At 53.6% G+C, this 18,168-nt stretch overlaps 8 protein-coding genes across 8 annotated transcripts; 4 read left to right on the forward strand and 4 right to left on the reverse strand.

Annotated features, from left to right (window-relative positions):
• Positions 1–51: 51 nt before the first annotated feature.
• Positions 52–2,467, reverse strand: WHR41_08581 (uncharacterized protein). The gene is made up of 2 exons (XM_069377185.1): positions 1,916–2,467; positions 52–1,861 (listed from the first exon to the last, which is right to left on the reverse strand). Exons 1-2 carry the CDS (start codon positions 2,177–2,179, stop codon positions 272–274), a joined length of 1,854 nt encoding a protein of 617 aa, XP_069225821.1. The 5' UTR covers positions 2,180–2,467; the 3' UTR covers positions 52–271.
• A 200-nt stretch (positions 2,468–2,667) lies between these two features.
• On the forward strand, positions 2,668–6,138 carry WHR41_08582 (uncharacterized protein). The gene is made up of 2 exons (XM_069377186.1): positions 2,668–5,438; positions 5,491–6,138. The coding sequence occupies exons 1-2, from the start codon at positions 2,864–2,866 to the stop codon at positions 6,060–6,062; spliced, it is 3,147 nt and encodes a 1,048-aa protein (XP_069225820.1). The 5' UTR covers positions 2,668–2,863; the 3' UTR covers positions 6,063–6,138.
• Positions 6,139–8,231: 2,093 nt separating this feature from the next.
• On the reverse strand, positions 8,232–10,220 carry WHR41_08583 (uncharacterized protein). Its single transcript, XM_069377187.1, has 3 exons — positions 9,753–10,220; positions 9,398–9,702; positions 8,232–9,343 (listed from the first exon to the last, which is right to left on the reverse strand). Exons 1-3 carry the CDS (start codon positions 10,020–10,022, stop codon positions 8,320–8,322), a joined length of 1,599 nt encoding a protein of 532 aa, XP_069225819.1. The 5' UTR covers positions 10,023–10,220; the 3' UTR covers positions 8,232–8,319.
• A 1,118-nt stretch (positions 10,221–11,338) lies between these two features.
• Positions 11,339–11,809, forward strand: WHR41_08584 (uncharacterized protein; the record flags this gene model as incomplete). The annotated part of the gene is made up of 2 exons (XM_069377188.1): positions 11,339–11,653; positions 11,711–11,809. The coding sequence occupies exons 1-2, from the start codon at positions 11,612–11,614 to the stop codon at positions 11,807–11,809; spliced, it is 141 nt and encodes a 46-aa protein (XP_069225826.1). The 5' UTR covers positions 11,339–11,611.
• A 386-nt stretch (positions 11,810–12,195) lies between these two features.
• On the forward strand, positions 12,196–13,923 carry WHR41_08585 (uncharacterized protein; the record flags this gene model as incomplete). The annotated part of the gene is made up of 8 exons (XM_069377189.1): positions 12,196–12,450; positions 12,509–12,597; positions 12,650–12,737; positions 12,803–12,851; positions 12,916–12,970; positions 13,022–13,301; positions 13,361–13,476; positions 13,535–13,923. 8 exons carry the CDS (start codon positions 12,196–12,198, stop codon positions 13,776–13,778), a joined length of 1,176 nt encoding a protein of 391 aa, XP_069225825.1. The 3' UTR covers positions 13,779–13,923.
• WHR41_08586 (uncharacterized protein) lies at positions 13,898–15,634 on the reverse strand (the record flags this gene model as incomplete). Its single annotated transcript, XM_069377190.1, has 1 exon — positions 13,898–15,634. The coding sequence occupies one exon, from the start codon at positions 15,632–15,634 to the stop codon at positions 13,898–13,900; it is 1,737 nt and encodes a 578-aa protein (XP_069225824.1).
• A 311-nt stretch (positions 15,635–15,945) lies between these two features.
• Positions 15,946–17,206, forward strand: WHR41_08587 (uncharacterized protein). Its single transcript, XM_069377191.1, has 3 exons — positions 15,946–16,239; positions 16,321–16,402; positions 16,467–17,206. Exons 1-3 carry the CDS (start codon positions 15,966–15,968, stop codon positions 17,128–17,130), a joined length of 1,020 nt encoding a protein of 339 aa, XP_069225823.1. The 5' UTR covers positions 15,946–15,965; the 3' UTR covers positions 17,131–17,206.
• On the reverse strand, positions 16,316–18,138 carry WHR41_08588 (uncharacterized protein). The gene is made up of 2 exons (XM_069377192.1): positions 17,784–18,138; positions 16,316–17,571 (listed from the first exon to the last, which is right to left on the reverse strand). The coding sequence occupies exons 1-2, from the start codon at positions 18,105–18,107 to the stop codon at positions 17,182–17,184; spliced, it is 714 nt and encodes a 237-aa protein (XP_069225818.1). The 5' UTR covers positions 18,108–18,138; the 3' UTR covers positions 16,316–17,181.
• Between the last annotated feature and the right edge of the window lie 30 nt (positions 18,139–18,168).

The raw sequence follows: 18,168 nt of genomic DNA on the forward strand, positions 1-18,168 counted from the left end.
ACAGGGAAGACTTGATAGAAATTACACGTGAGACAAAAGGCACACGAGAGATGAAGAGTCAAATCATTGCTCTGTTGTACAATGGATATCACAAGATGCAGCATCATCTGCGCAGCATACGCCCAAACACCACTTTCCACACAATCGTTCCCAAACAACAATGTATCAGACCAGGCCAGCCGGCGTACTCCGTAGCACGCTTTGGTAACAAATCGACGTTCGTGAGATCGAATAAGAACGAAGGCAAGAGAAAAAGAAATGACCAGCACGCTTAAGCCTGAACAGCACCAGCCTCCTGTTCAGGGGCAGTCTGCGTTTGGCTCTCGCCCATCTCGGCCCAATCACCCCAGAGACCACGCTTGCCCCTCACTCTGATCGGACCACCGAGCTCCTCGGTGCTTTGGTCCACCTTGATTGCGTCCTTGGTTCCGAGCACGAGCATCTCGAAGAAAAGTTTCGTGGCGTCTTGCTTGCTGGTAGTCTCCTCAGGGCACAAGTCTGTGAAGAAGGCCTCGGACTTTGTACGTTGGGAAAGAGTTGGGGTCTCGGTGGCGCTGACAGGGTAATCAGGAGCGAAGTGGTTACGAAGGAGGTGGACGGCGGTCTTGGTGCCGAGTGAGACGGGGCCAGATTGGGACGGGTGGAGGAGAGGGGCTTCGGTTGTGTCGAAAGGGAGACCGGGGGATGCAACAAAGTCTTCTTGCTCGTCATCGAATGCCGCAGGCTGCTCATCAGCAGCGCCTTGCAGTCCATCACTAAAGAGCGGTACTGCGCCGTCAGAGCGGAGTGTCGTCTCTGCGCCGAATTCGCCAGCGCCAGCGCCAGCCTGGAAGCCCTCGTCTTCAGGCAGTTCGAGCTGAGGAGTCGCCTGGCGCTCGCTTCCGGTCTCGACGTCCGCGACTCCACTGTCACGCTTGCGCTTTTCGCCAGCTTTGCGGACAACTTCAATGCTCAGTACACCGCGGAGCTCCGGTGCCCAGCCTTGCATTCTTCCATCGCCCATGATGTTAGAGACGAAACCACCGTTGCGTTGCATTTCCATAAGCTGAAGAAGAAGAGGGTCACGAGGAAGATAAGAGGGCGCACGAGTGATAGCCGAGCGGTCATCTTGCTGCTTCTTGATCTGAGAGGTTTCCAGTTCGGTGGTGACATCTGGGGGGAGCACACGACGGCGCTTGACGCGCTGCGCGGCTTGGAGGACGGTGGGATCTTCTTCTTCCATTGCGGTTTGGTCGAGGCGGAAAGTGGGCTCGAGTTCGCGTTCGATGCTAGATCTAGCTTCAGACAGAGGCGATTCGGACCGGCGAAGTCTCTGCTCGTTGGCGGCGTCCACACGAGCGAGGGCTGCGGCGTTCTCGGCTGCGATATCTTCGTTTCCACCGAGCGGGTAATCATCATCCATTCCAAGCATGGGGGCATCATCGTCGGCTGGGAGGGGTTTAGGGGTCGCGTTGTCTTGACCAATAGTAGTGTCGCCGAAACCCATGTCAAGTCCAAGATCATCGTCCTCAAGCAGAGTGGGCTCGTCGCGTCTAGGAGTGGTTGCACGTCGTCCGATTTCAATGCTAGGTTCGTCGCCCAGTCCGAGGTCAAGATCCAAGTCGTCATCTTCGAGCTCGAGCATTGGCCTGGCAGTCTTTCGCGCAGGTGTCTGGCTTTCCGAAAGCATTTGTGTAGTGTCAAAATCAAGCATGGTAGTGTCAGCGCCAAGTGCATTGGTAGTGTCTTGCAAGAGAAGATCGGGATCGGGCAGAGGTGCGAGCAGATCGAGTTCGGTAATTGTGTCGGGGAGGGTCAGCGCTCCTGCGGCAGCAGTGTGCGATTGGTTTGCGGGAAGGTCGACATTGCCAGGGCGAAAAGCCTAGAGGAGAATTAGCGGCTGCTATGGAGTCACCGAGAGAAGGACAAAACTAACGTGTTTGATTTTCGTGAGCGCGTCGGAGCAATCGTCGAGAAGGTACCTAGCTTTCCTGCTGTAAATCCTGACGACACCCAGCAAAAGCTGACCACTTAGGCGAAGAGCCATCGGCGCCTGGCCCTGGCCGATGATGTCCTTGACATTGTTCTCAAGATCGGACTGCAGTACGTTCTGTTTTGTGAGCTTGCGCTCGAGGTTGGAAGCGAGCCAGACGCGCGCCAGAGGGCCGGTCTTGGCCAGGAGAGACTCGGAATAAAACATGTTGATAGCTGGAGGTTGAAACGGATGTAGGCGACTCTATCGGTAAGTGCGCCGGTCGACAAAGGTCTGGTGGTGGTGGATTGCAGGCTTTGCGCCTAGACGGAGCGCGTCGTTGTTGATGTGATGACGCGCCCGTCGCGTGCGGTCGCGCTCGATGTAACGCGCGTGTGATTCCAGATATCTATACCATCCCAAGCAGCAGCGATATCGTGATAGCAGAAGCACAGAGCGGCGAAAGCAAACGGGCCGAGCGTGCGCGGTGGGTGGTTTAGGTGGGTTGTAGTAGTGGGAGGCAGTTGGAGAGGCTGGGTCGGCGCGTTGTTGGCTCAAAGCAAGCCAAGCAAATGGAGGTGGCAGGCAGCTGGGCTTCTGCAGGAAGATCCCCGGATGATGCCTCGCCGGATCAGGCATCCAGGCCGCCACCTCCTACGTAGCCCTAAAGCCAATGCTACCTGACGCGGATCGCCTTCACGTTTACGGACCGTCCATGATCTACCTCCTACGCCCTCGCTAGCGAACGTTGCGTGTTTGTCTTGCCCCCCCCTACGGCCTGTCATCGCCTGCTGGATGCTGCCGGTAAATTTTGCAGGACGACAACGCCAACCAGATTCCTCTTCGACTCCTGCCCTGCATCAGGAGCACTGACCTGGCCTTTCCCTGCCGGGCCTGGATGGCGGCGAGAATATGTCCACAAACTCGTCCCAGTCGCTCCCACAGTACAATGAGCAGCCTCCGTCGCATGCCGCGCGATCCCTCACACCACACCCTCCCGAGGAGCAGTTAAAAGGTCACACTCGCGCAAAAAGCAGGCTGAAAGTCGCCGGACAACAATCCATCACCTCTGAGCACGCGACACTTTCAGCTGACCAGGTTGCCGATCGCCTGTCGACATCTCTAACGCATGGACTTCATCCGTCGGATGCTACTACGCGATGGCACGTTCAAGGACCGAACGAGCTACCACACGAGGAACCAGAGCCGCTATGGCTTCGCTTTGTCAAGCAATTTCAGGAGACACTCATCCTGCTCCTGCTGGCAAGCGCGGCTATCTCAGCCATCATGGGCAATTATGAGGATGCTATAAGCATCGCGGTCGCTGTGACTATCGTTGTGACGGTGGCGTTCATTCAGGAGTACCGGAGTGAAAAGAGCTTGGAAGCATTAAACCAGCTGGTCCCGCACAGCGCGCATGTCATTCGGAGCAACGTCGCTAGTGGAAAGAGCGAGCAGCCTCCCGCATCGCAAGAGAATGGACATACAAAAGGGCCTGGCACTGCAGATTTTCCTGCTGCGGAGAAGGCGAGCACAGATATCTCTGCGTCGCAACTGGTTACGGGTGACCTGGTGCTGTTTTCCACGGGAGATCGAGTACCAGCAGATATTCGGATAACTCACGCGGCTGATCTCACGATCGATGAGAGCAATCTCACTGGAGAAAACGAGCCGGTGCACAAAGTCTCGGAGACGCTATCCAGGACAGCCAGCCAAAATGGTTCTCTCACTCCTCACTATTCGCAACGCGCTTCTGATCTTCGCCTCAACGAGCAAACCAACATCGCATTCATGGGCACGCTTGTTCGCTCGGGATACGGTCAGGGCATCGTTATCAGCACTGGTGGTGACACCGAGTTCGGTGCTATCAGTGCATCTCTTCAAGAAATCGAAAGCCCGAGGACGCCGCTACAGCTCTCTATGGATCGTCTCGGCAAGGACTTGAGTTACATGTCATTTGGTGTCATTGGACTGATCATGCTGGTTGGTATGTGGCGCGGCAGGAAATTCCTGGAGCTTTTTCAAATCGGCGTATCTCTGGCAGTGGCTGCGATTCCGGAAGGTCTACCTATCATCGTCACGGTAACCCTGGCACTCGGTGTCCTTCGTATGAGCAAGAGGAATGCTATCGTGCGCCGGTTGCCTAGCGTTGAGACATTGGGCAGCGTAAATGTGGTGTGTAGCGACAAGACTGGCACGCTCACCATGAACCACATGACGGTCGCCAAGCTTTGGGCTTTTGGAGACGAGACACCAAAAGATGCCAAAGCTGTCCACAGAGATACCCCCAACACACCACAGACCCAGAGGATCATTAGGGTGGCGAACATCGTCAACAACGCACGTCTGAACAGCGGCGTTTCTGGCGGTGCAACGACAGCCGCTACCGCCGCCGTCCTGGCTAGTACCGGTGGCGACGACGCGAACAACGTTAGAAGCAGGTGGACTGGCCAGCCCACAGATGTGGCTTGCCTCGACCTCATCGATGCTTTTGGTGAGCATGATGTTCGAGAGCGAATTGGAGAGCGCAAACAGGAAACTCCTTTCTCCAGCGAACGGAAGTGGATGGGTTGTGTCATTGAAGGCCAGGGTGGTGAAGATATCGCGTACATCAAAGGTGCTCTCGAGAGGGTTCTTGGCCGGTGCGATACGTACCTCACCGACCAGGGTGGCGAGGTTGTTCTCGATGAGAAGCGCAAGGCAGAAGTTAACGTCGCTGCCACAAAGATGGCTGAAGATGGTCTTCGAGTATTGGCTTTCGCTTCTGGACCTGCCCGGTCCGGCAAGCCATCTCTCAACCGCTCTCGTACCAATGGTTCCAGCACTCCAGCAAGCCAGTCAGACCCGGATACGATCTACAGTGGCTTGACTTTCGCTGGTCTTGTCGGCATGTCTGATCCGCCGCGTCCTGGCGTTGACCGAAGCATTCGCCGACTAATTGCTGGTGGCGTGAAGGTAATCATGATCACTGGTGATGCCGACATCACAGCTGTCGCGATTGCTAAGAGACTGGGCATGCCTATCAACATGTCTTCCGCTCTTGGCTCTCCTGTTCTCAGAGGCGATCAGCTCGACCACATGAGTGAGTCCGAACTTGCAGAGGCTATGAACAGAGTTTCTATCTTTGCGCGAACCAGCCCCGACCACAAGCTCAAGATCATCGACGCATTGCAAAGGCGCGGCGATGTCGTGGCTATGACTGGTGACGGTGTCAACGACGCCCCTGCCTTGAAGAAGGCTGATATTGGCATCAGCATGGGCAAATTAGGCACTGACGTGGCGAAGGAGGCTGCTGACATGATTCTTACCGATGACGATTTCAGCACCATCCTCAGCGCGATCGAGGAGGGGAAGGGCATTTTCCACAACATCCAGAACTTCCTGACCTTCCAGTTGAGCACTAGTGCTGCTGCTCTGGGCTTGGTCATGTTCAGCAGTCTGGGCGGCTGGCGCAATCCTCTCAATGCCATGCAAATCCTGTGGATCAGTAAGTACTATTGCAGCAGGATTTTCATACCACCTGCTAACAAATTTCTTAGATATCCTCATGGATGGCCCCCCTGCCCAGTCTCTCGGCGTCGAACCAGTCGACCCAGCCCTCCTCCGCGAGGGACCTCGTCCACGCAATGCCCGCGTCCTCCAACCCCGCCTAATCCGCCGTGTCCTTCAATCTGCCGTTGTCATCATGCTCGGCACTCTCTTCACCTACGTCTCCAACCTCACGAACGAAGACCTCCTCGAGCACTCGGTCTCCGACCGCGACACAACTCTGACTTTCACCCAATTCGTCCTTTTCGACATGGTGAACGCTCTCGCATGTCGTTCATCAACCAAATCGGTCCTTGCCGGCGAAGTCCCGCTCTGGGGCAAAGGCGCGAACAAGATGTTCAACTACGCTGTCCTCGGCAGTCTGCTCGGCCAAGGCCTCGTCATCTATTTCCCTCCTCTGCAACGTGTCTTCCAGACGGAGGCACTGGGTCTCATGGACTTAATCAAGCTAGTTTCCATGGCTAGTCTCGTTCTGTGGGTCGACGAGGCCAGGAAATGGTACGCGAGGAAAGGAGGTGTAGGCGGCCTCGGTAGGGGTGGAGGATACAGTTCGCGAGTGTAAAATATTATATATGCATCTAGAAACGGTAATGTACTGCATGATGTGGGATGATGGATGTACCCGCGTCTGTTGCTAACGTTTTTTTCTTTTTCTTTTTCCTTGGGAATCCATAGGCGACAAAGCAATGCACACGGCTTCTATCGCGGCCTTCAATGAGACCACGGGTCATCCGTCCCGGAGAAGGGATGGCAATCAGACACGTTCACAATCGATCTCACAGAATCATCGCAGCTGGGACCTCCAACCCCGCTATACCCTCACCATTTCCAAGGCCAAGATTCCAGCGAGAGCAGTCACATCACCGACCGGTATACGACGGAGCGTCCGCTTCATGTCACGAGTACGAACATGCTGTGATTGATGACAGGACCTTGACAAACTTACAGGCAAGCGCCAGCAGCCTTGCATAGAGACCGATGATGACAGCTCGAGCCTGGGTCATGTCTTTACATATGATTCATGAGATTCTAGCAAACGTAGATTTTGGTATGATTCGAATGTTTGAAATGGCGCTCTATGATAGCAGGCTTGCCACACGAGCAAGCAGTGGTGCTACTATTTATGTGTCGAAGGCCGTCAGTCAATGCGCTTAACCCATGCCGCAGTGCTGGCAATGTCTCAATTGGGCCTATGTTCTCCTCGTTACGAATTAGAGTTGGCGTTAAAGGCTCCACGGACCTAAGGAAAGGTGCATTGTTGAGTGTCGATAGTATCGACCCTACACAACGTCTGTCCTATCGATTACTTACTTTATATGCATTGAAAGTATTACAAAGAGCTCTAACTATGATGTCGCGATTGACGAGTAGTTTATGTCAGTCTCATTCAAAACACATGCGATCATGCAACGAGCAGCAGGTTCTGGAACTACGACAGCGCAATAATCGAGGCAATGACGGTGCCAATAACGCAAGCATCCAGCACGACGTTTGCCCGTCTCTAGTCAATACCCTCTTCACGGCCTTCAATGACAGCCATGTTGGCTCCTCCAACTATAAATGCAATTCGACTCACGCACTCGGGCCTCTTCGCTCGCTCTATCTACTAATCCCCACAATCACCTTCTACCAAGACTGCCATATCGATCAACGTCAGCAATATCACGTCACTGATAATGGCAGGCTCACCTGATCCGAAGTAAGATCATGAGAAGCTTAAGCTCAATATGGTCGTATACTGACGCTCGCAATGACCTTCTGACAGGAAAGAAATCACGGAAGCCCAAGATCCCATGTCGACAGACCACCACGCTTCTTTCCCCGCCGAGCAGCCTGATCACGGTACACAGCATCTTGCAACATCTATGCAAGAGCCTGTTTCTGCAATGTACACCAGCGAACGCATCTTTGAAGACGATGCTGCGTCCGAGCTTTGTGGTAGTCCGAGACTGAAGAAGGCTACTGCCAGTCTCAAGATCACCACCGATCAGTCTTCGGTCGCTGAGAGTCACGAAGGACCTTTCCTGAACCTGATCGAAGGTGACACCCACTGCCAGGATCCGCGCCTTTTATCGGGCAGTGAGCTTGCGAATTCCGAAAACCAGCCACCCCCTTATGATGCGCCTCAATCCACGAACCAGCCCGAACACGTCAACTTACTTCGCTCGGGTGTGGGAGAAATCGTTGAATACGTCGAAAATATCCAAATCCACGCGGCGGGCAACATTGGACGAGTGCTCGAGGATCTGGAAAATCTCTACGGCCAGCAGATTGAGCTGTCCGCCAGACGCGATTTCTTGAGAGCCGCAATCTTGAGATTGGAGCTCAGGCTCCGTATGGAGGATCTGTTAAACGGCAGCAGTGAAAGCATCGGTGTAGACAGACTCACCGGACCGCTTCTCACACCAGGCGGCGTCTCTCCTCAGTCTTCAGAATCAGGTACTGATTCACAGGAAGGTTTGCAGCCGGCTAGGGAGGCCCTGTGACTTGATCTCAGACCGCACTCTTCAGACTCTCCGGCGGCGAGGGACGATCAGCTTGGTGATATCAATCAATCAACTCCGCTACTAGAGTCCGTTACCTTTCCGAGGAAGCATGGAATCATAACTGGGCTTGACAATGGCAGGCGTAGGTGGAGGCCTCTCGATCTTTTAGAATAGCGACGTCAGAGCTCCATACAGACTAAGCCCGTCGTTACTGTCCTACAGGCTGCAAATGGGGCTACTGCCGGTTTTGTCGTGGCATAAAGTACGATTGCTAGGCTCAAAAAGGGCTCGAAATCTGCGACTGCCGAGATCTATCCATGAGAAGATTAAGCTTTACCATATCAAATCTTTAACCACTCTCTCTGCCACTTCCAGCATCTTCTCTTCCTGCAGCCGCCTTCCTGCAAGCTGCAGGCTGATAGGCATACCGTGCACAGCTGCTGCATCGTAATCTTTCGCGGTAGTCTCATCCATGTCATTCAGGGGTTTGAAGTCTGCCGGTACCACGTCCAGATTCTTGTCGGCATGTAAGCCCGTCGGGAAAGACACGGCGGTGTAATCGAGGATGTTGAACACGCCAGTGTACCCGACGTACTTGAACTGACCGTTCTTCACGGCAGCGTACGGCGTCGTGGGCAAGAGAATTGCATCGACGCCACCGCTCGTGGCCCACTTGTCGAGATACATTTTGCCCAAGTCTGTGCGCTGTCTCTGCAATTGCCACAGATCGTAGACTCCGAGTTCATTAGCTGCCTCGTAAGCTGCCATTTCCGGGCGCCAGGGCTCGTTGGCCGCTTCGAGGATCTTCTTGATGCTCTTGCCACCATCAGCCGTGAAGAATATTGCGAGGAGCTCCAGAGCAGTCTTGTGGCCTCTGGCGTCCCATTCAACAACCTCATGGCCGCGTTCCTTGAGCCGAGCGGCAACTTCTCGCAGAGCCCGCGTAACAGGCGGCGTAGGCTGGACAACATCGTCGTGCCACAACACGGCGATCTTGAGACGCTCTGGAAGAGTCACAGGACGCCATGGTATCTCGATGCATTTAGGGTCCTTCAGCCAGGGGCGAGCGTTCACGACGTTCTCGGCAAAAAGCTTGAGGTCCGCGATGGAACGAGCCATTGGTCCGTGGACGCTGCCGACTGCTTCCTGGCCAGCCATGCCGCTACGAGCATCGAAGTGAGGGAATCTGCCATACGAAGGGCGAATGGTGAAAATGCCAGTCATTGCTGCAGGGATCCTCAGAGATCCACCAATGTCTGTGCCCACGCCCAGCGGGCTACCGAATGCTGTGATCAATGCGGACTCGCCACCAGAGGAGCCACCTGAAGTGAGCATTCGGTTGCGAGGGTTTACTGTTCTGCTTTTTGTTAGATCTTGGATGTTTGTTCCATTAGGGCTTGGTAATCCGTACCTTCCGTAGCAATTATTGACAGACTCTGCAATCATCATAGCAGTAGGCACGTTCGTTTTAACGTATGCGACGGCTCCCAAGTCTCTCAAAATTCCTACGATGGTACTTTCATGCTTCATGGGCTCATCTGCCCAAGCACAAAAGCCGGTGGCACTGGTCTTGCCAATGATGTTGAAGTTGTCTTTCAGTGAGATAGGGAGGCCATGAAGCGGACCTACAGTCTTTCCGGTACGTTTGAGATGGTCGTCCAAATGTTTCGCACGGTCAATCGCATCATCGAACATCATCACAGTCAGACAATTGGTCTACAAACTTCTTAGCGGAGAATGGAATTCAGGTTTGAGATGTTTCGTACCAATTGATGGGTGATTGCCGCTCTTTTGCAAAACGCTCTTGTGACATCTTCTGCTTTCCACTCGCCTACCGCAATGTGTTTGACGATGTCAGTAGCAGAAGAAGTGGTAATTGCGATATCACGCTCGGAAAACAAGCCTGACTTGTATGGAAAGTCCATAACATCGGCCTGTTCTGCAGGAGGAAGCTTGTCTGAAGGAATTCGCCATTGAGATGGAATTGAAGCATCCAGCCTGGCACAGGCTTGCTGGCTGATTTCTTCCCAGGTCATATCGAATCAATGAAGATGAAGTCGAAGCAGTGTGAGACAATCGTGGAGTTGTCGGATTGGATGAGTCCGAAGTCGAGAGAAAGCTGGGCGTTGAGACTGATACTGCAGCAGTCAATAGCACCGTTCCGTATACGGTTCTTCAGTGATGTCTATCTATGAGCTGTCACTACAAACAATCTGCGTGTATGTTCGTGCCTTCGGCATCTGCCTCGCCTATGGATGTGGGTACAGGACGCGAAGGCGGCGGGGTCGAGCTTTGCCGAAGGACCGAGCCATGCCAGCAACCTTCCTCGTTATCACCCGTGACCTCTCAGTGTGCCAGCCATACCTCAACACCGTGGTCGCAGACTTCGCCATTCTCAAAAGGCAGCGATTGAATGGCCTCGGCCATAGCATAAGCGTGAATCACCTCGAAGAAGGACACAACAGCCCGCCAGGTCCACATTGCGTGCGCTGTAGTGTGCCTTCTCTGGGATCAAAACATACAAATCTGCACGACTGACCATTCTAATAATAAATTTGGAGTCCTATCGCGTACCCGAAATCTTGTAGGCTTGGGAAGGCGTCGATACGTTCTAGTATATCTGAAATGTTCTCCTTGTGGAAATCTGGTTCCGAAAGCCAATGGAACCTCAAAGGTAGTAGCACATAAATTGTTTTTTCTTTCTACAAAATAGAGATCATCAAAAATAATCGACTCTATCATGGAACTTCATGGACCTCAACCTTTCCGACGAGCGGTAGTCATGATATATCGATATGTCTGATCGAGCATGCGACACAAACCTCCCTCTAAGCTCGTGCCTTACTTACACATGCATCGACAAAGATTGTCATCCATCTCAAATCGGTCCGAATGAGCGTTCGCATTCATTTCCTTGTCTTTCTTGGAAATCCTTGGACTTCCTCTCGTCTGCCGAACCAGAGCCAGCATTCCCGCCCCCGCTATCATGCCCAGAAAGATCCCCGCTCAGTCAGGCTGCACCTGCGACATCACCGCTCTTCCATATCCACGATCTCGCATCAATTCATATCCACGTAGAGGCATGTCTTTGGCCTGCTCTGAAGCTTGACGGTTCTGCGACAGATGCGTTGCCCTTCGCCACAATGGCATAGCCGTGGTTCAGTCCCGACGGCCCTTTTCATCTGGAAGATGGGACTGCTCGGCGACTTCCATTCCCTCAAGCTACATTTCAAGGTCTCGGCGCCAATATGCGCTCCGTCCAAGCGTACTATAATCCTTTGATCCACTCTTTTCCCATGGGGTTGGCCACCAAGGTTTAGACCCCATGGCACACCACGCGCGCCGACATGGCACCGCGCGAGTGTGATCGTATGCCGCTCACGGAATCCCATTCTACGCCATGTGACCGCATAGGCTTGACAAAATTGGTCTGGTCAGAAATCACCGGCATCCTTGGTGCTTGAGTCCCGCAGACTCTGTGCTCTCGCTGTCAGAATACTTATTCAACAATGGTGCCCCCACTGTGAGCTGCAGCATCGGCTCCTGCCTGAGACCCCTATCAGAACCGTACTCTTGTCTTCTCCCTCACGACGCAAACCCATCGAAGTCGGAATCGATTGTCAAAATGGGCATCCGTCTGAAGAAGCCCGACGATGTGGCGGGTGCCGTGCGTTGACATACTGCTCCTCTTTTTATTGCAGTCGCGATCGCTGACTTCTAGCAGGCATGGCCTGCCATTGCTGTAGGTCTGTTCGTCGCGTTCGGCGGAGTGCTGTTCGGCTACGATACTGGCACTATCAGTGGTATCCTGGCTATGCCTTAGGTGGGTACTCAAGATGCTAGATAATCGTCCGATCATACCTGACTGACAAAACGCCTCCAGTGAGACTGTCAGACCGTAGCGTCGCTCCATAGCGTACTGACAAGAGACCTTCTAGCTGGCAAAATTCGTTCTCTACTGGTAACAACGAAGCCATCACCGCTCCACAAGAGTCCCTGATCGTTTCCATTCTCTCGGCAGGAACGTTCTTCGGTGCCTTGTTCGCCGCCCCAGTCGCCGATAACCTAGGCCGTCGATGGGGTATCATCAGTAGCTGCGCTATCGTATTCAACCTCGGAGTCATCTTGCAGACAGTGACGACTGGAAGTCAAGAGATTTTTGTCGCTGGCCGTTTTTTTGCCGGGTTGGGCGTCGGGTTGATCTCTGCGATGGTGCCACTGTACCAGTCTGAAACCTCACCTAAATGGATACGAGGCACGATTGTCGGAGCATATCAGCTTGCTATCACCATTGGATTGTTTCTTGCGGCCATTGTCAATTATGCGACAAGGAACCGCAATGATACGGGGTCTTATAGGATCCCAATTGCGGTCCAGTTCGCTTGGTCCATCATCATCTGCATTGGACTATTCTTTCTGCCCGAGACGCCGCGCTTCCTCATCAAACAAGACAAGCATGAACAGGTGAACCAACGCCCCAACATTTTTGGCGATAAGTGTCACGATCCTGATCTCATTATAGGCCGCCAAAGCGCTCGCAAAGCTGCGTCGACTTCCCACAGATCACCCAGCTATCGTTGAGGAGCTTGCTGAGGTTGCAGCCAACCACAAGTCCGTCAAGATTGAACTCAATGCCCAGAAAGACTACTGACCAAATTGGCAGCTACGAGATGAGTATTTCGAAGGCCACATATTTGGATTGCTTCCGTGGCAACATTGGCAAACGTCTCTTGACTGGTTGTCTGCTTCAGGTAAGCTATTCTATCTGAATTTCACTGCTTTATTAAACCGCGACAGATCGGTTAACGCAAATCAGGCTCTGCAACAATTGACTGGTGTGAATTTCATTTTCTATTACGGCACAGGTGCGTCAATGCCACCCTCGCAGTAGTGTATTGCGTAGAGCCTGTCCTCCTGACACACCTGCAGCTTACTTCGAGCGTTCCGGCTTCCAAAACCCATTCATCATTCAAGTCATCACTAAGTGAGTCGACTTGCCCGATATGAAATCCCTCCGCGACTAACGAAGGGTCAGCTGCGTCAACGTCGTCTCGACATTCCCTGGCCTTTACTTGGTCGAAAAGATGGGTCGCCGCAACCTGCTCCTCATGGGTGCGGCCGGCATGGCCGTCTGCCAATTCATTGTCGCCATCACAGGAACAGTGGCCGGCACGTCCGATCTTCCTGCTCAGCAGACCGCTATCGCCTTCGTCTGCATTTACATCTTCTTCTTTGCGAGCTCCTGGGGTCCGGTTGCTTGGGTCGTGACGGGAGAGCTGTTCCCGCTCAAAGTCCGCGCCAAGTGCCTCTCCATGGTGAGTATTCCAAGTTGGAGGTCTATTGCAGTCGAGAGTACCACTGACATTTACTCAAGACTACCGCGACGAACTGGCTTCTGAACTTCATCATCGCCTTTGTGACACCGTACATGGTCGACGAGGACCAAGGGAACTTGCAATCTCGCGTGTTCTTCATCTGGGGTTCTTTCTGGTGAGTCCACTATAAAACAATTGTTGGGGTTTAGAACACCCGCTAACTAGATATTCAGCTTCGTATGCATCGCTTTCGTCTGGGCAATGATATACGAGACCAAGGGCCTGGCGCTCGAGCAGGTCGACGAGTTGTACGGTCTAGTCTCGAAGGCGTGGAAGAGCAAGAGTTTCCGCCCTGCTCTCTCTTTCCAGGAAGTTCAAGAGTCTGGTATCGGCGAAAAGAAGGGTAGTCTGGCCGAATTTGAGAGGAGGCGGAGCTCGGTTGCTGTACAGCAGGAGAATGTTGAGACAGGAAAGTGAATGTGGAAATTGTATACTGTAGGGTATGGAGAAAGAGGCGCATGGCATACGCTTCACGGAACCTGCATAGGGTATTATGGCTATTCGTCTAAGGCGGTAGCTCACCACGAGATCTCAACCTACTGCTTCTGCTTCTTCTTGTCCGGCTCCTCTTCATCGTCGCTCACTTCAGCATAGATCGTCTCCGGCTGCGTCTCCTTCCAAGCATTCGTAAACAGCGGGTCATTCTTCGCCTTGTCCGCGTATTTGAGTAGAGCTTCACGCGGATCCTCGTCACGCAGACTGCTGAGAGGGATCTGGCTCTTGACGTAGCCCTCGTCGGGGTTTCCCTTCGCGAATGGTGTAGTTTGTGGCACATGCGGGCGTCTAGGATCCCTGCTGCGACCAGAGGCCGTTAAACCGACGTTGGGGTGGCGTGCGGCGAAGGAGGTGGCAGACGGTGCTGAGCCACCAGGGAGGATGACAGCGTCGTTCGAGATGCCCTGCGAAAGATCCGTGGTGAAATTCGGGTCGTCGTCGACATGGCGGCGTTTGGGAGCACGTGACATGACGAAGTTGGCGCCTCCAGTAGAAGTGTTTGGGTTGTACAGAATGTGTGTCTCACCATTTGCAGAACCAGTGATGATCTGGTTGATTTTGGGGTGCCATGTCGCGGTGATTAGAGCAGATCCCCGTGTGACTGGTGTGACGAGTTCAGGGCGCAGAGTGGCAGGATTGAGAATGTGCAGGTGACCGGTCTCAGAGCCTGTAATGATGTTTGCTGAGTTCGATGTGAATCGGATACTTGTCGATGCGTATTGCGCAGAGGTTGAAGCATGTGATATGGTAGCCAGCGGTTGCTTGAATTTGCGGGTATCCCAAGTCTTGATGGTATCATCGCCGCCTCGCGTGACTACTAGTCTTCCGTCTGCACTGATGTCCACTCCACTGGTCCAGGTATTCGGCGCATGAGCTTCTCGTATCTCAGCGGCAGGCCTGCTGTATGGCCCTTCGCCATTCCACATCGACATGGTACCGTCGAGGGCGGTAGCTACGAGGATGTTGTTTCCACCTTGCATGGGCGAACCCCATGCCACCGCAGTCATACGAGATCGTCCAGCTGAGCCAGCAGCCTTAGACTTATGTACTATGACCTCCTTTTGGCTCCTTGCATTGTTGATATCCCAAATTCGTAGAGTGCTGTCCGTTCCAGCCGTTACACAGAGGTTGCGATCAGTGGGATGCCATGTTCCTGTCGTCACTTCTGAGACATGGCCTTTTGTGTGATGCATATCTCGTAGGTACATGTCACCCTTGGCAAATTCTACCAGCATGTCTCCTTCTCTTGAAAGCACCCGTGCTTGAGGGAGGGCAGTGGTGGTCAATATGTGCCCAGCCGAGATTGGATTGAAGATGACTTGGTTAATTGGATGGCTCTCCGCGTTCGAGCTTTTCGATTCTGTAGGATCGACAGATCGGAAAGCTCGTATCGTGGTCGGTGTCATAGAAGCAAAATCATGGAGCTTCAGCGAGCAGTCCATGGAACCCGTCACCAAGCGCGATCCAGACGGGTCCAGGGTGACAGCAGTGACGGCCTTGTCATGCGTCTTGATGATCATCTCGTGCGAGACGGGAAATTCATCCTCGTCATCACTCTCGTCGTCGTCGTCGTCACTATCATCGTCGCTGTCTTTCGCCTTGCGCGAGGCCTTGCCGGGCCTCGACTCCTCTGGGACGGATCTCTTGGTTGACTCCACCTGCTTCTGCACGCTGTCGTCTTTTGGTTTCTGTCGCGTTTGTTTTCCAAAAGACGTAGTACCTAGAAACTTCTGTAGCTCATCGTTTTGCTCAATCTCAGGCTCAGAGTCGGATCCCATCTTTGCGCTTGGGCCTGGGCCTGGACCTGCGTCTGCGGTGTTGCGAGCTTCGCGCGCGGTGATAATGAATCGGCAAGAAGAAAGTGAGTTCCACTTACGGCTGCACTACCTGTCAATCACGTGCCTGCAGTTGGTGTACAATCGACAACCTTTAGCAAGTCGTGAATGAGCAGAAAGAGACCGCGGTGGAAGTCCGCGCCCAGGTCAAGCTCCAAACCTCAGGCCCACCTTCACAAGCCAGCCGCCTGGAAGTCGCCGCTTGGCGAAGATCCACCGAACAAACCCCACCACCGCCCACCTTCTGCCCTTCGCGGACAACGTGGCGAAAAGAATGGACCTCCTGCACCACGCCGCGAACCTCTACCACTCCTTCAACAACCTGAGTTTGTCGCTGTTCGAAGCACAAGACGAGATGGCAGACAATGCGTTCAGCAAAGCGACCGCAACGGTCGAGTTCCTGAGACTCGCTTTGCCGCCTGCGCTTGCGAAGCCGCGGGTTGCGATTGTCTGTGGCAGTGGACTGGGAGGTTTGGTTGCGACGTTGAACGACGATGTGAGAGAAGAGTGGGCGTACAAGGACGTACCAAATTTCCCTCAAAGTACAGGTGAGTGATCTGTCGGGACAGCAGCTAAACTCACGGATCACAAATGGTCTTCAAGAAAGGAAACTGAGATAAGACGTGTAGTGGCTGGCCATGCAGGCAAACTTATTTTTGGTACATTGGGCAAGGAGAAAGTCCCTGTGATGCTCCTGGTCGGCAGAGCGCAGTCAGTAGCCACCGATCTACATAGTATGCCAAAGACCGCGCGCGCTCATGATTTTCTTTCTCAGTTTCTACGAGGGCCATGCCATGGAGGCCGTCACGTTCGCAACCCGCGTGTGCAAGGTCATCGGTGTCGAGACCATGCTCCTAACCAACGCTGCCGGAGGCTTGAACCCGTCCTATTCTGTTGGTGACATCGTTTGCTTGAACGACCACCTCAACCTGGCAGGCCTTGTAGGTTTCCATCCGCTTCGTGGAGCCAACGAGGAAGACTTTGGTGTCAGGTTCCCTCCGCTTTCCGATGCATACGACCTGCAACTGCGCCAGCAAGCACACGAGGCTTGGAATGACCTACGCAAGGAGTCGCCCAGCAACAGAAAGATGCATGAGGGTGTCTATGCTTTCGTAGCTGGGCCGACCTACGAGACCAGATCCGAGTGCCGGCTGCTCCATGGGCTTGGTGCAGACGTTGTGGGAATGAGCACTGTCCCCGAGATCGTGGTAGCGAGACACAGCGGTATGCGTGTTCTCGCCTTCAGCCTGGTCACCAACAATGCTGTGCTGGAGAAGGTGCCGAGAGGCGACGATCCTCAGCTTCAAGGATTGACCAAGGAGCAGCTCGAGGAGAAGCTAAGCCTCGGAAAAGCGAACCATGAGGAGGTGCTCGAAGCGGGACAGCAGGCTGCACTCGACATGCAGGGGCTGGTTTTGCGCATCGTGTCACAGCTGTAAATAATGTCAAGAGCCATACTTGTTTCCAAGCACGACACGCAGAGGGCATGTTCAGCCGGAGCCCTTCTTGACACCGCCCTTTCTCTTTTCCTTAAGAGCCTTGTAGAAAGCCTTCTTGCCGCTGCCCTTCTTCTCTTGAGCCTCGCCATACTTCTTCTTGAAGCGACCGTTCTGCTGTTCGCCGGCAAGGACTTCTTCGACAAGCGTGCGTTTGCGATTCTTGTTCTCGATTCTGCCAGAAAGATACTCGGTCGGCCCCTCAATGATGGTACCAACCTGGCTGTACTCGGGCGCCTGCATCTTGCCACCTTCCTTCTTGTAGTGACGATGCGGGTCAAGCACGTTACGCATCTTCAGCAGCTGAAGATCCCTCTTGAGCTCTGGTGTGAGGTCCGTGCGAGGGAGGTTGTACCACTGGGTGCCAGCGGTGGCCTTCTTTTTCTGGTGAAACTGTTAACAATTGTACCATGCGATACGATGTGCGAGTCGAATCAGTGTGGTAGAGGTGTCTCAGAGTAACTATGAAAAATAAAACTCTCATTTTGGCAGAAGGGCGACCAAAACGGCGCCCCGACTCTGCTCGAGGGAAAAAATTGGGAATATTTTCCTCATAGACAGGGAGAGGGTAAAGGCATGAATGAATGCAAACGTACCTCGGCAGCAATCTTCTTCGCCGTAACGGGGTCCTCGACCTTGCGAATCAAGCCCTCGCTCTGGCGGGCCTTGTCGTCGATGAGGCGGCTCTTGTCGGCCTGGGTGATGTGTCCCTTGGTAGTGGCATAAGGTTTCTCCAGGTTGCCAGCATCCATCTTGGGGAAAGTGAACTGCTGAGGTGCCTCCGACTCAAACATCTTGCCTTCCTCCTTCTCCTTCAGCCGACTGGTCGCCTGTGCAAGAAGCTCCTCCATCTGCTCGTCCGTGAGATCATCATGGGAGGATGCCACTTTTGGCAGAGCTTCCAGTGCGTCGGAAGCCATGCTTGTCGAAATGCCGAAACCGAGAGCGGCTGGCAGATGCAGAAGAGAAGAAAGAGAGGGC

This window comes from Cladosporium halotolerans (genome assembly GCF_011745625.1).
Source record: "Cladosporium halotolerans strain TM138-S3 chromosome Unknown Sca45, whole genome shotgun sequence".
In the NCBI taxonomy this organism is placed as follows: Eukaryota; Fungi; Ascomycota; class Dothideomycetes; order Cladosporiales; family Cladosporiaceae; genus Cladosporium; species Cladosporium halotolerans.

What these genes read in the sequence shown, in the direction of transcription:
- WHR41_08587 (XM_069377191.1), top strand. Translation starts at nt 15,966, where the DNA reads ATGGACCTCCTGCACCACGCCGCGAACCTCTACCACTCCTTCAACAAC. An exon ending in AAATTTCCCTCAAAGTACAG is followed by an intron (nt 16,240 to 16,320) that starts GTGAGTGATCTG and finishes TAAGACGTGTAG; the next exon opens with TGGCTGGCCATGCAGGCAAA. An exon ending in CTCCTGGTCGGCAGAGCGCA is followed by an intron (nt 16,403 to 16,466) that starts GTCAGTAGCCAC and finishes TTTCTTTCTCAG; the next exon opens with TTTCTACGAGGGCCATGCCA.
- WHR41_08582 (XM_069377186.1), top strand. Translation starts at nt 2,864, where the DNA reads ATGTCCACAAACTCGTCCCAGTCGCTCCCACAGTACAATGAGCAGCCT. An exon ending in CATGCAAATCCTGTGGATCA is followed by an intron (nt 5,439 to 5,490) that starts GTAAGTACTATT and finishes CAAATTTCTTAG; the next exon opens with ATATCCTCATGGATGGCCCC.
- WHR41_08583 (XM_069377187.1), bottom strand. Translation starts at nt 10,022, where the DNA reads ATGACCTGGGAAGAAATCAGCCAGCAAGCCTGTGCCAGGCTGGATGCT. An exon ending in CGGCAATCACCCATCAATTG is followed by an intron (nt 9,703 to 9,752) that starts GTACGAAACATC and finishes AGAAGTTTGTAG; the next exon opens with ACCAATTGTCTGACTGTGAT. An exon ending in GTCAATAATTGCTACGGAAG is followed by an intron (nt 9,344 to 9,397) that starts GTACGGATTACC and finishes AACAAAAAGCAG; the next exon opens with AACAGTAAACCCTCGCAACC.
- WHR41_08581 (XM_069377185.1), bottom strand. Translation starts at nt 2,179, where the DNA reads ATGTTTTATTCCGAGTCTCTCCTGGCCAAGACCGGCCCTCTGGCGCGC. An exon ending in CGCTCACGAAAATCAAACAC is followed by an intron (nt 1,862 to 1,915) that starts GTTAGTTTTGTC and finishes ATTCTCCTCTAG; the next exon opens with GCTTTTCGCCCTGGCAATGT.
- WHR41_08588 (XM_069377192.1), bottom strand. Translation starts at nt 18,107, where the DNA reads ATGGCTTCCGACGCACTGGAAGCTCTGCCAAAAGTGGCATCCTCCCAT. An exon ending in CGAAGAAGATTGCTGCCGAG is followed by an intron (nt 17,572 to 17,783) that starts GTACGTTTGCAT and finishes CAGTTTCACCAG; the next exon opens with AAAAAGAAGGCCACCGCTGG.